The following is a 14892-nucleotide window of genomic DNA, read 5'->3' as shown; positions in this document are numbered from 1 at the left end:
TTAATCGACCTAATATTTACAAAGCTCTATTATAAAATAATTAATATATAAAATATAATATACACACATTATATAAATAATATTTAATTGAATTTAATATACATGTACATTAGGGTGGGTTAAAAAAATCAATTATTTTTTTTGACAAGTGCCACGGAAAAATGGGTTGCTAGACACCTTAAAACAATTCCCGTCAAATATGAGCTCTTAATTTTAATAGGAAGATCCTCCGCATCGCATTTTTTTATTTTTTTTCAGTCTAATAGATTAAAATTCATACCTCATTATTTATTGATTGTACAGAAAAATGTTATAGAAAAATTTTGTAGGAAATTTAATGCTCTACAAAATAGATATCTGATATTTTTTCCGTAAACCTCACCATTTGAATGATATTGAAGATTTAAGTTAAATTATTTTAAGACAAATTTCATTTTTTTTTTTGGTGAATTTTATAACTCGACAATAAATGACTATTCAAAAGTGCACAATACAAATTTTTCTAGGAAATTAACTGCTCTATAAAAATGGTGTCTTATGTTTTTAATATTAAATTAAGAGTTCAAAAGATATTCATCATCAAACTTTCATGTGTACTGATTTTTGTCTCTGAATATAAATTATATAAATATAAGATACCTTTTTTGTAGAGCCTTAAATTTCCTACAAAATTCTTCTACAACATTTTTCTGTACAATCAATTAATGATGAGGTATGAATTTTATTCTATTGGACTGAGAATAAAATAAAAAACTGCGATGCGGAGGATCTTCCTATTAAAATTACGAGCTCATATTTGGTGAGAATTGTTTTAAGGTGTTTAGCAACCCATTTTTCCGTGGCACTTCTAAAAAAAAAAAAATAATTGATTTTTTTGACCCACCCTAATATACATTTAATAACAATTTTGTAATGTTTTCTTAACGATCTATATCATTGGAAAATGAAACGAATTAAATACAAATGTAAAAACATATTAAGATTTATTCTTTAAAAAATTACAGAATAATTAAACATTAGTTAAATATATGATTAATCATTAAAATTGTAAGTAAATTAAAAATTTTTTTAAAATAATAGATTTTAAGTTGAAAAGTTACTATATTAGATATTTACAAACACATATACATAAATATATATACATATATATAATATTTTATCATTTAAATGCACGCTATAAATCTTAACATTATTTAAACATTTCATTCAGCTATATGTGATTATCAGAATACTTGTAATAGGGGTTGTTGTAGTTATTGAACGTTTTGGAAAATTATTCATGAAATCTGGAATACATATTTAAAAAAAAAAAAAACTGATTTTTCTAATATATACAAATATATATAAAAAAATTTGTATTTTTTATTGAAAATTTACTTACCGTAGAAACATTTTCCGTGTAATACTGATATACCAACAGCGTGATATACAAATAAATCTGGAAAAATTTCTTTAAATATGTCTACATCCGTTTTACAATATTTCGTAAAACGAGGAGCGTTGATTTGAATGAAAGCTACCGAATGTGATTTGAATGTTATATCTTCTTTAAAAGCAGTTAATTTCTGTGAGACTGCTTGTAATGTATCGTCATTTTCATCCAACAATTCAGTCCAAACTTGCATAAGTGGACTACTTATGAGAAAAACTGTAAATTCTGTATCTACGCTACAAAACTTTTTATTATAAACAACTTGACAAGAATATAGTGTATCTATTATACTACCCCACATACCAATAATGTTATTTTCTGGAAACCTACATTAAAAGAAAACATCGAAATAATTTCTAATACCAATAAATTATGTATAGATAAATAAAAATAAAAAAAAAACTGTTAAATATTTAATACATTACCAATCATATACAGCTTGAAAAAAGTCCATCAAACCCAAAACGTTCTTTTTTTTGCATACTGTAATTACACAGGTATGCGTATTTTTGTTTGCGAAAAACGGTGCAAGTTTAAGTCTTAGAAACTTTACTTCTCCGAGATTACGTCCACAATTAAAACGTATTTCTTGGCAAAACAATCCATCCGTAAATAATCCTTCAATAAAAGTGAAGGTTGCTATTTTTATATGACCCGTTAAAGGTAATAATAGGCCACTTAGCATATTCTCATTTGCATGATTTACCGGATATTTAAATCCAGAAATTAATGAGTAATTGCCACGTTTTGAAAATAAGCAATGACAACCTTAAAAAAAAAAGTGAAACCTTAAATACTACCAATATTTCAAAAATGAATATACATTTATTAATATTCTTATTACCACCAAAATTTGGGCCTCGACTATCATTACTGTAAAAAATTTGTATACAAGGTCTTCTATAGTAAAGAGCAACAACGTTATTTCTTTCACGGGACCAGGAATCTCCATTATCTTTCATCACTTGGGTTTTCGTAATACATACAGGACTTCTCAATAAGATTTCATCCATTACATATTTTTCCCAAGAACTATGAATATAAGAAAAATTGTAAATATCTAATTTATCATGTAAATGAATATATAACAAAAACAATCCTTAATTTATACAATTAACACTATAAGTCATTAACATTTTTTAAAAGAAGATATATATATTAGGGTGGGTCAAAAAAAAGCCTTTTTTTTTTCAAGTGCCACGGAAAAATGGGTTACTAGAAACCTTAAAACAATTCTCACCAAATATGAGCTCTTAATTTTAATAGGAAGATCCTCCGCATCGCAGTTGTTTATTTTTTTTTTTTTTTTCAGTCTAATAGATTAAAATTCATACCTCATTATTTATTGATTGTACAGAAAAATGTTCAAGACGAATTTTGTAGGAAATTTAATGCTCTACAAAAAAGGTATCTTATATTTTTTCCGTAAACCTCATCATTTGAATGATATTGAAGATTTAAATTTGATGATTTTTAGACAAATTTCATTTTTGTTTATGAATTTTATGACTCGACAATAAATGACTATTCAAAAGTGCACAATACAAATTTTTGTAGGAATTTAACTGTTCTATAAAAATGGTGTCTTATGTTTTGGCGATTCAAAAGATATTCATCATCAAACTTTCATGTGTACTGATTCCTGTCTCTGAATATCTTTTGAACGCTTAATTTAATCACCAAAACATAAGACACCATTTTTATAGAGCAGATTATTTCCTACAAAAATTTGCATTGTGCATTTTATAATAATCATTTATTGTCGAGTTATAAAATTCATAAACAAAAATGAAATTTGTCTAAAAATCATCAAATTTAAATCTTTAATATCATTCAAATGATGAGGTTTACGGAAAAAGTATAAGATACCTTTTTTGTAGAGCATTAAATTTCCTACCAAATTCTTCTACAACATTTTTCTGTACAATCAATTAATGATGAAGTATGAATTTTAATCTATTAGACTGAAAAAAAATAAAAAACTGCGATGCGGAGGATCTTCCTATTAAAATTAAGAGCTCATATTTGGTGAGAATTGTTTTAAGGTGTTTAGCAACCCATTTTTCCGTGGCACTTGAAAAAAAAATTCATTTTTTTGACCCACCCTAATATATATAAATTGTAAATATTTAATTTAATGATGATACCTGCTAACTTTAGCAATATTATTAAGGTCAGTAGTATTCAAGTACATAAAAACACTACGCCAAACCAATTCTTCTTTTTTTTCTGCCATTTTTCAAATATTATTAACGATGTTTTGTTCTAAAACACGTTATTTGCAAAATTTTATGACAATAAGGTCCTAAAACTTGATTAATTTCTTGTTATTAATGTCAATTGTTTTCCTCGTGGTTGAGTACCCTGAAATCGCGAAGACATTATTAATGTTTACAAGTGTCGTTTTATTGTAGAAGAATTTTTATTATTTTCTATTCATTAGATATATTCAATAAAATAGTTAACTTGTATAGGGGAGTAGAATATTCAAACTAACAGTTTAAATGTAAACACCTTAAGTGAATATGTTATGTAAATATTTTAAATATGTAAATTGAAATACGTTACATTATTCAAAACAGATTATTTATCAAATATTTGTAATAATTTAAAAAATTTATTTATTCTTAATAATATACTTAACGATATATAGTTTCTTTCATAATTTAGAAATTTATATTTCAAAAAAATATACAATTTTTAATGTCTGAATTTAAAAGTTACTTATTTATACATAATTTTCGAAAATTTTACTTACAAGAAACAGGTCTTGAGTCATAAACTAGTAAAAGATTTGCCTTGCACTCCAAACGTCATTTTAATACCAAGTGAGCGTTCTAACACAGACTGAAACAGAAGTTATGAAAAATTAACCTAAGATTGGCTGCTTCTTGCTATCTTAAATTGTCTTACAATGCTCGTTTATATGTAAACCAAAATACTCAAAGACGATTAGTCCAAATATAGCTTTATGAAGAATATTTACTTAGTAAACGAACGATCCACTGATATTCCGTATATGAAACGTTCGTATAAATCCATAACATAATATAAGCATAATATAAGCAATCATACTGTAAACCAATGTCACAATTAAAGAAAATATAAATATTCGTCAACAGTTAATTTTAAAAGTATTACAATTATCAGTGAAAAATACCATTAACTTTGAAAATTGCAATAAGCAAACTAATTGGCAAAAAATTAACCGTGCTATTTTAAAACCCTCTTTAAATTACAGGGCATTTAACAAATGTTCTTTATCTCGAACTCATAATAAAGGTATATAAAATAATTACGTCTGTGTAATTCATTTGGTTAATATATGTATGTATATGTTACTGTTAAAGTGTATATTGTAATTTTTAAAATAATGAGCAATGAAAATATTATTTCATATGTGCGTGAGATAAGTGATAATATACATGTCAGTATAGACGTAGGTACAACAAAATAAAATACAATGTCAACATATTACGAAGTATTTTACCTTAGAAGAGGTAAAACATCAAAATAAAATAGATAATATAAAAAGATTCATATTTTTGAAAGAATTTCACAATCCTACAATATCTATAAGAACGTCTAGTTTTTCATTTTAAACTTTCCCCATTATTAGATATAATATCGTTTGTTGGGTGTAGAAATTATTTCGGTTCCGTGATATTAAATTTATTGCATTAGAATCGCCATCTTTTTTTTCGGCAAGAAATTCAGTAGTTGTTTGAAAGATGGGTCGACCAATCATCGAAAATAATGAAGACCATTTCGAAGAAAAATAACTGTATGATTACTTTATAAATAAATACTAAATTAATTTAAAAACACCGAATAAATTTCTACATCTAGTATTCCTTAGTTTTTTAGATTAAAAATTGCTCGCGTTTTTATTCGATTTATAATTAGAAATATTATTATTAGGAATATACTTAAGAATATTATTTCTTTAAACCTATTAAACGAAAAACCGATTATTTAAACGAATTTATTTTCTAATTAAATTGCATAATCTTCGTTCTATTGTAATATTTATATAAACAACACTTACTGTTAAATTCGAAATTAGAACTATTTGAAATTTAACTCTACGATAAATATTCTAAAACAAATTATTATTATATTCTTATCGATGGTATGACGTGTCAATTTCAAAACGTTTTCTTTTGTTTACGTTGTTTCGTTTCAAAGTCTTTCATCTAACTGCCAAACGTCAAACTTATTTTTCTTTTTCCTTTAATTTTCTGAAAATCCTAAATAAAACACTATCCCCTCTACACAAATTTTTACCTTACACGTTTCTATATCGTACTTAAATTAAAATTCTATGCTTACGGTTATGTTTTATTTTACAATTTAATTTATCGTACGTATATTTCCTATATATGTAGAACGCGCGTATAAGTTTAAAAGAGTATTTCAAATTCGCGTGTATGTACGATCTAAAATGATCGTAAACTGTTAACATATATTCAAAGTACACACTTTAGTCCTGTAGGGAATTTCGAAACGCTAATGTTCACGCCCACTATTTATACCCCCACAACGCACACCTTGCTGGCTCCGCAAACAAAACCGCTCTTTCTATTCTTCCTCTGGACGCCTATGAAGACTCAACTGACGACAAAGAACCAACGAAGAACCGATTAAGAACCGACAAAGGAAGAAAAGTACAACTACCCTTTGTATTATTACAAACCCAAAGGAAAGTAAAATAACCGAAATGTATAAGCACTCTTTACACTTCTGTAAACGAACTAGAAGTGAAATTCATTATTGTATCTAAATAGAACAGCAAACGAGCGAGAGGTGAACCACGTGCCCAATTTTTTGTTTGAATAAAATAAAATGAATAATTTAATAAATTAAATTATTTTATCCGAATTAACGATCAGGGTTTTTATGCAGTAAGGTTTTCCCTTATGAGCCAATTAATTATTATACTTTCTATTGGTTCAATCACATGTTTTATTTCTTATTTTAATTTAATCCTTTATCTTCCTCATCATCAGCTTATAACAATCATCAGAGGATTTCATATTAGAGAAATCAGTGTATATAGACGTAAGAAACTGAGTTCCGAGTTTTATTTTGTTTACATTGTGTTTACTGAGGATAAATACATTTAAATTGGGACGCATGAGTTCATCTCAAATTATCTATATTTTTTATTTTTTTATTTTATTCCGGCATAGCCACAAAATATTCTAAACATCTTGAAATTTGAGGATATGTTTTGTTTTTCTCCAAAATTACAATTAAAATAACCAATGGTCACTACTTTATATGCATGATGAGTATACTTGTCAATCACATTTAACTGATTAATAACCATCGTCTACTGTGTTCCTCCAGAAACTTTCTTTTACTTTGTTATAGCATTTAACATCTTTTATTATTTTTCCTGATTTGTCAATTATGTAGAGTAATCTTACACAAACCAATCCTTCAGTCAATACACAAGTCATTCGCACAGATACGTTCATTTATTCTCTCCCTCACATACATTCACCCTCGTTTATAAAATGTTCACCACGCTGCACATATATATTAGATTAAAGTTATTGCAGGTACAAAAGATTTAAAATTCATGAACAAGAATTATACGCGAGAGACAAGATACAACATATAAAAAGTTGAATAAACTAACTCATAGTGATAAATAGTTGAGTTTTTCTCTTTCCTATCCAACTTCAATTTATATCCAATTTTCCACGTCGATGTCACCTCAAATTCATTCGGCTTGAGGGTTTCCTTTGGAACAAACCGAGTTCTCATTTGCCTGTTTATTAACACTGACCGTTGTAGAAGTCAAATGAAAGTTTAAATATCAAAGTCATCTTAACGTTAAGCGAAGGATCTTGCATTAAGCTCGGATCGCAGTGGCATGAATTTATACAATGTGTAAAACCGAACATATTTACATAAAACGAATTAATAGAACGTAATTTTAATAAAAACACGATTAATAATACACAGATATATTACGTCATTAATTAAAACAGTCGTAACAAAAGAAAGAAATGAAAAGTAAAAATATGTTACACATTTAAGGATATTATTTTTGTTTCTTTATCAACGACAATGTAAATTTGAAGTTAATAGATCAGTAAGTGTTATAACTTAAATATCTCAATTAAGAGTCCTTTGGCAATTTCGTATATGCTATGATATGGAGAATAAAGGGTTAGCTTCAGGTGTAAAATAAAACACTTGGTTGAGCCAATAAAAGATGCGAAGCTTTATTGGCTCGTCAGGGAAAAGCCTTGCGGCATAAAAACCCTGGATAATATTAGTAAAAAACAATAATGAAAATCTACCATGTGGCGTTGCCACAAAGGAAACTATATTTCACGAGAAAATGATATAATGGAATGATCTTTGTTATGGCCTTGATTTCTCAGTTAGGAGTCCTCTGGCAATTATTTGCTAGGGATGAGGAAAGAAGGATTAGAATAAAATTAATTAGACACGTGGTTGAGCCAAACAAAGATGCGAAGCTTTATTGGCTCGTCAGAGAAAAGCCTTGCGGCATAAAAACCCTGGATGATATTAGATTATAACAATGAGAATCCACCATGTGGCGTTACCACGCGAGAAACTATCGTCAATGTGAAATGAATATAATGGAAAAATCTTACCTCTCGTTCGCTTCGCTTACGTTCCCTCTTACTTTTCGTAACGACTAAAACTCCCTCGACTTAGCTCTTTGCTCTCTCGTTTCGACTTAAATGTATATTCACAGGCGTCCAGTCAAAGAATAGGAAGAATGTCCTTTGAACTGGCCCAGCTGGCCAGCTGGGCGGTGGGGGTGCGAGAGGTAGGGATGCGAGAGATGAGGTTAGTGCTTCCATAGTCGCTTATGGTCGTTCGATACTCGTAACGAGTATCGATCTAGAATCTTATTTTAATCTATAGAATCGGACGCGCGCAATTTGAATACAGCTAGTTACTGTACGATCATTTCGGATCGTACATACTCCCCCCGTTGAGAGTGTAACAATCAATACGTTCATAGTGTGTGTGTGTTGGTGTTCGTTAAAATCAATTTTACAATATTTGTGACACGAGTCACTTAATCTATTCAATATATTGCTTGCGACACGAGTCGTTTAACATATTCGATATATCGCTTGCAGCACGAGCTGCCTAACCTGCTCGATATATCGCTTGCAGCACGAGCTGCTTAACCTCTTCGATATATCGCTTGCAGCACGAGCTGCCCAACCTGCTCGATATATCGCTTGCAACCGAGCTGCTTAATCAGTTCGATACATCGCTTGCAGCACGAGCTGCTTAACATATTCGGTAAATCGCTGGCCAGGCGATCTATCTTGTACGTACAAGGAAATCATTCATAAAAGATACAACTCAAGAAAATTAACGATCGTTTGATAATGGACAAATAGTTGTCGCATTTCGTTTGACGACTCCGTGAACAGTTTTCATGGTGACTACTCGTGCTACATCATCTTCTCCTGGATGCACACTCACTATTCGTCCTAACTGACATCTCATGAATGGTTGATTTTTGTCAATGAGAATGACAATAATGACCTTTTCGATTTTATGCTGGGGATGTCTTCACATCTGGCGTTTTGCAGTTCTCGTAAATATTCAATGTGTCATCGTCGTCAGAAGTCTCGTCGTACCTTTTTGATGTGCTTCCATGAATATAATCGATTAGCTGGAGTTTTAACAATCTTCCTCCGGCTGTGTCGTAATTTGTCTTTCAACTAAAAAATGTGCAGGAGTAAGTGTTATTGTGTTATTCGGGTTTGACGAGATAAGACTTAGCGGGTGAAAATTCAATACAGATTCGATTTTGATCGCGAGTATGGTTAACTCCTCATAATGGAGAGGAGTTTGTCCACAACTCGCCTAAAATAGTGTTTAAAAGAATAAACGGCAGTCTCCCACAAACTCCGAAATGAGGTGATAGTGGAGAATGGAAGTGCTATGAGATTCAATGATCTACCGTGAAATCATGGATCTTCGCCTTGTACTCATCCGATTCGATCAAGGCATATAGGCTCCTTGCGTGATTGCAGCGCCATAGTATCTAAGAACTAAAGAACGCTGCTGCTGAGGTTTTTAATATCTAAACGTATAAGGCTTTGCGATAACAATTCATTTTTGTTATTAAAAAAATTGTTTTTTTGCATGTCAAACCACGTGACAATAAAATTTTAATCTTGTGCAATTATGATGCAAAAATTACCGCTAAAATGTAAGTATAATTAATAATTTAAAAACAGTATGAAAGCTGTAGCGTTTACTGTAGTAAATAAAAAGTTAGATTATAGCCACAGTAGATCAAACTTTAAATAATATTGGCAGGCAGATAAAGTATGATGTGACATTGTTATAAAAAAAATAAATATATATGTAGGAGAGTTTTAAGTGTCGCAGATGTAGACGAAAAACTAGTATTCAGTTCTTTTCTTTATATTTTATTTTCTTGAAAAAAAAAAAAAAAACTCTATTCAAAGACTACAAGAAAATAACAAAATTAAATTTTGCAATAATTAATTTTTTTGTATGAAGTATAATTTATTAATCATTTATAATTATATTTTTTATTATTAACTATTAACCTGTTCGCAGCAGAAAGTTCATTCACTTTTTGATACTTGTAAATTGGAGGAAATATTGTAGGAATATAGCTAGGACTTAACTCCTCTTCGGATTTTTTGCCTCCAATAAAATGATTACTACAAATATAATCGTATGATTTGGGAATCCACTGTGATCCATCAGGACTTCATGAAAAATTATAAAATATTATTGATACATTTAATTATTTGAGACATATAACAAATAATTTTTTATAATGAATTATAAAATTGAAAAAAAAATTAATTCTTGCAATAAGTAATTGTAAAGAATTAAATGCAGCTTGATTATTCTCTAACTTTTAATTACTAATTATAAATTTAAATTTCTTGTTTTTATTCAACTTACAAATATTAGAACACAAGCTATTTTCAGTATCATTGATGTTACTAAAATAAAGGTTAGGATACTACTTTCTTTTGCCTCCTCACTGCAGCTACTCACATTTTTCTTTGATTAATTTTCCATTTGGCAGTCGGAAATTTATAAAATTTACAATCACTTTTTGCATTCGTATTCTTACAATTTACTACACAGCAAATGCGATGGCAATTTCTACCCATTTTTTTTTAAATATCATAAAATTAATTGTCACACATATGTTTTGTTAACTGCAAAATAAAAAATACTGTCCTTTATTGCTAAAGTTATCCACTGCGTGCGCTAGTGTCCATTTCGGCTTCCCCTACCATGACTTCGCACGGAGCGTATAACTCCTTTTACTGGTTATTAGCCCCGACGACATTGGTCTTGTTATCGGAATAAACATGGGTCGGTATTATTCTTCGACTCACAAACCGTCGGCAGGCGGCTAGGAACGCGTCCGTAGTTAGATCGCTGACTAATTCGATGTGCACGTCCTTTATGGTCATACAGACAAAAATACATCCGTATGTTTTGACGCGACCTTTATTACGATATTTCTTCTCTTTCGCGTAGATCGGACCGAAGAAATCCACCTCGACGTGGGAGAAGGCGATAGTTCTTTGCATTCGCAAGTTTGGTAGGTCAACCATTTTATCTTGGATGCCGGATGCACGGAATCGAATGCAACGTACGCAATTCGTACTTGATTCTTATCATCGAAGAGCCAAAATCGTTGTCGAAGGGCATAAAAAGTGGTCTGTATACCGACGTGAAAGTTCCGTTCGTGGAGTTTTTGGATAAGGAGGTTGGTCATGTGGTGGTGCGAAGTTAATAATGTAGGAGAGTTTTAAGTATCGAAGAATAAACATAAATAAGTAAGTAGGTGACGAAAGGCTAAAGGGAAAAGGACCCGATGGTCGAAATAAAGAAAGACGATGCTTGGTCTGTTCTTTGTAAGTTGAGTAAGTTGTGTGTGTAAGTCTGTGTGTGAGTCTAGAAGGTTCTCAAGCGATATCGGGGATTTGTTTATTAGACCGAGCTGGACATTGGGAAAATTCGAGAACGGTTCGGAAGATGGTTTATCCCTCAGGGATGCAGGGTGGGGGAAGAAACCCATAGGGAGAGGACAGTCACGCGTGTGCGAGCGTGGAGGAGCGTGGAGAGAACCGAGCAACGAGATCGAGTGATAAAAGCGATACGATATGAGTGATTAGAGAATGATTAGCGAGTGAATAGCGAATGAGTAGCGAGTTGCAGTAAGATTGCGGATATTCGTGGGTTTCGTGCGTTTTGTGAAGTCAGAGTGAGTGTGGAAGATTGTGAATTGCAATTGTATACTGATTATACTTGTCGAAATAAAGAATATTTTCTATATTTTAAATGGTACCGGCAACACGGGGAGATTAGATATCCTTAGCCGGATACAAAACGATTGATTTCCCTACAATAATATCGGACATTTCTCGTGGAAATTTAAATTTGCGTTTCGAAGTCGACCCCCCACTCGAATTAAGGGGGTCATCCCATGTGATGGGCTCAAAAAATCGATTTTTTTTTTTCATAAATTGCTTTCTTAACATGTCTAGAATACGGTAGTAAAGTGATTTTTGAAAATTCGAAGTCGTTTTAAAGATACAGCAGGTAGAAGAAAGAGCTGTTCAGAGCGCTGAGTTAGCAGTTGGGGTCCGGGCCTATTGTGTACCGTCAACTTTATACCTGGCCCCCATTTTATACATATAGAATAGGAGCACGACTTCGGGCTTTAAAAAGGACAAAACAAATAAAGGAATCGGTGGAAAAGGACCAGATAAACTTACTGATAAAGTTATTCAAGAATCAACGAAATTCTACGGATTAGCTATTCGACGTCATCCAGATTCGCTTGAAGATATGAAAAAGGAAGTTTGGGCAACGTATTATCACAAATGTTCTTCAGATGAAAACCCTCAACATCAATTTTGTCCAGAAGGCGAAGACAGTTGGTGTAAATGGCGTAAGGCAGAAGCTCGACCAATTTCATCACGATAAACCACCTCTAATACCAGAAGTACAAGTAGCTATCAAACCGGTTTTCGAAGATTTATCGAAAGACGAATTGTTAATTCGTTGTTTAGGAGCAGAGACACAAAACAATAACGAATCTTTGAATTCGTTGATTTAGACTTTTGCTCCTAAGCATCTTCATTCTGGCCCCAAGATTGTTGAAATTGCTAGCTACTTATCAGTTATCATCTTTAACCCTTTCGCTACTACGAGCGACTATAGTCGCTCTCCATGTGATGCCACTCAGGTACTACGGGCGACTATAGTCGCTTTCCATGTGATGCCGCTGAGATACTACGAGCGGCTATAGTCGCTCCCACTAAAGATGTCGCGTAATTGTATATATGATAAGCGCCTGCAGTTGCTATGCATAGAGTATCTCACTGTAGACATGCTGCGTGAGTTTTTCGTTTTGCATCATTTGTTTTTTACGGGCTTCAATAATAAACCAAATGCCTCGATCATCAATCTTACGACACCGGCTTGAACGGTCTGTGCGGATTACGTTAGTGCTTACAAATCGTAAGAACCCGTTGCAAAAGTGTGTAGTCTGTACTAAAAATGATAAGAGGAGGGAATCGCGATATCAATGTAAGATTTGTGATGTTGGCCTATGCGCAACACCATGTTTTGAAAAATACCACACGCAGTATCATTATTAAAATCAATTCTAATCATACGCTTATATCATGTTGTATAATATTATTATATTGTGTAATATCATTTGATCTCAGTAAATAAAAGTGCGCATGTTAATAAATTATAAATACTCAGTTTTAAAACAAATTTTTTCGTCGAAAGTACCAGCCAAGAACGCAGGTTACAATAAGGCGTTGATGCGACCGCTGCGATCGGTTGCGTGCACCGTGCACTGTTTCCGTGCGGAGTACCGCGGCGGAGATCCGCCCCGTAGCGAAAGGGTTAATGAAGGTTTTGAAGGTGTTTTAAAAGTAATGTCGGTTATGGGATGCCCCATTGGCCGCGAAGCCCATACGTATGTTGAGAAACGTGATGAAAAGCGAATCTCACGTTCTGAGCGACGCGTAAGTGATGTCGTTAACAAGCCAGGATTGATTCAAGAGCTGAACAATCTGCTTTAAAAGCGTTTCAAGAGGAAGAGGAAGGAATACTGTATGGACCAGGCATCGCCGATTGAGGGTAAGTTGAGATTTTCATAGTTTTAAATGGACTTGAAACTTTAAACGCGTTTTTCTCAAACTGTGTTTTTCAAACTTTCCTTCATCGTATCTTAAAAACGGCTTGACCGAATGACTTGAAATTTATAGGGCACACTCAACACATGTAAACGCATGGAATGAACTATTATCAATCGAAAATTTCCAAAATTTCGATTTTTTTATAGCAAAAAACAAAAACAAACGCAAAATTCGCAACTTTTATTTCAAATGTCTACCAAAAGTCCAATTTTTTGTATATTCATTTGATAATAGTCCATTCCGTGCATTTAGGCTACAGATTAGAACGCCGTTTTTTTTTTTTTTCGTTTCAGATAAGCCAATCAGCTGGAATCGTGGAGGAAGTGCGAGCTCATTTTTTCGAGGTCGGGGTGTTCAGAACGCTGTAACTCAAGTTCTACACAATATTTTTAGCTTAAAATTTATATTTATACTGTCGAAATATATGTTAATAAATGATAATAAACTTAAAGCTCTATCTATTTACAGGTCGTAAAAAAAAAATCCTAAAAAATCCCTAAAAAACAGGCCGTCACATGGGATGACCCCCTTAAGCCTTCTTCGTAAAGAATCGGATTTAACGCGGCGAGCCTTGTGCTCCTGACTCCCCCCGCTGTTTTCATTTCGCGATCTTATATATAAGCAGCCGCCGTAACCAGATTGACTCGCGTCGCAGGAACCGTGCAATTGCACGTCGATCAGGTTATCGAGTATGATATGCGTCTCTCGATCGTTAAATTATCAATTAGTGTTAACTGTTCCGCGAACGTTGTCTATTAGGAATGTAATGCGCTGGGCACCGATTTGTCCCAGTCGACGTGTGTTTTCCAGCAATGTTGTATGAAGATTTTGGCTGTTAAAATGACGGGTCCTAACAGTCCGTGTGGATCGAAGATCTTTGCTACTTCGGATAGAATCCGTCGTTTAGTAGTTCTTTCGTGAATGTCTACGGGCGCAACGGAGTAGATTAGACAATCATGATCGTCGTTCGACGATTCTTCGTCGTTCCTCGACGTTCTTCGTGTCTAAGTTTTCGAGCACCGGTCGGAAGTTAGACGCCCACTGTCGCATATTAAAACCGCCTCGTTTCATTATTTCGATGGTTTAATCGCGTATTTTTCCGAGAGTTTCGACGTCATCGGCTCCCGTGATGAGATCATCAACGTATAGATCGCGATTTAATATTTCGGCTCCGAGCGGATAGTTAGTGTCTTCATTTTTCGCGAGTTGTTTTATGGTTCG

The 14892-nt window shown here is 32.5% G+C and overlaps 1 protein-coding gene and 1 pseudogene across 3 annotated transcripts; one reads left to right on the top strand and one right to left on the bottom strand.

Moving 5' to 3' along the window:
• Positions 1-1040: 1040 nt before the first annotated feature.
• On the bottom strand, positions 1041-8301 carry LOC149032027 (uncharacterized). Of its 3 annotated transcripts, none has more exons than XM_089174139.1 (7): positions 5481-8301; positions 4191-4279; positions 3580-3796; positions 2277-2464; positions 1858-2200; positions 1382-1758; positions 1041-1286 (listed from the first exon to the last, which is right to left on the bottom strand). In XM_089174139.1, the coding sequence occupies exons 3-7, from the start codon at positions 3666-3668 to the stop codon at positions 1207-1209; spliced, it is 1077 nt and encodes a 358-aa protein (XP_089030265.1). In that variant the 5' UTR covers positions 3669-3796; positions 4191-4279; positions 5481-8301; the 3' UTR covers positions 1041-1206. The 3 variants fall into 3 exon arrangements, with proteins under 3 accessions (XP_089030265.1, XP_089030267.1, XP_089030266.1); XM_089174141.1 differs by having other exon boundaries at positions 5765-8301; XM_089174140.1 differs by lacking the exon at positions 5481-8301 and adding an exon at positions 4346-4566.
• A 3688-nt stretch (positions 8302-11989) lies between these two features.
• On the top strand, positions 11990-13183 carry LOC149032026 (uncharacterized; annotated as a pseudogene).
• Positions 13184-14892: the final 1709 nt, after the last annotated feature.

Source organism: Polistes dominula, unplaced genomic scaffold (genome assembly GCF_049000335.1).
Source record: "Polistes dominula isolate Pdom_NZ unplaced genomic scaffold, Pdom_raw_medaka contig_482, whole genome shotgun sequence".
Taxonomy (NCBI): domain Eukaryota; kingdom Metazoa; phylum Arthropoda; class Insecta; order Hymenoptera; family Vespidae; genus Polistes; species Polistes dominula.
This window is presented reverse-complemented; position numbering and strand designations above follow the sequence as displayed.

Bases quoted from the DNA above. Each gene is read 5' to 3' on its own strand.
- LOC149032027 (XM_089174139.1), bottom strand. From the start codon at position 3,668: ATGGCAGAAAAAAAAGAAGAATTGGTTTGGCGTAGTGTTTTTATGTAC. The intron at 2,465-3,579 runs GTATCATCATTA...TTATATTCATAG, and splicing joins AATATTGCTAAAGTTAGCAG to TTCTTGGGAAAAATATGTAA. The intron at 1,759-1,857 runs GTAATGTATTAA...CTTTTAATGTAG, and splicing joins TTTCAAGCTGTATATGATTG to GTTTCCAGAAAATAACATTA.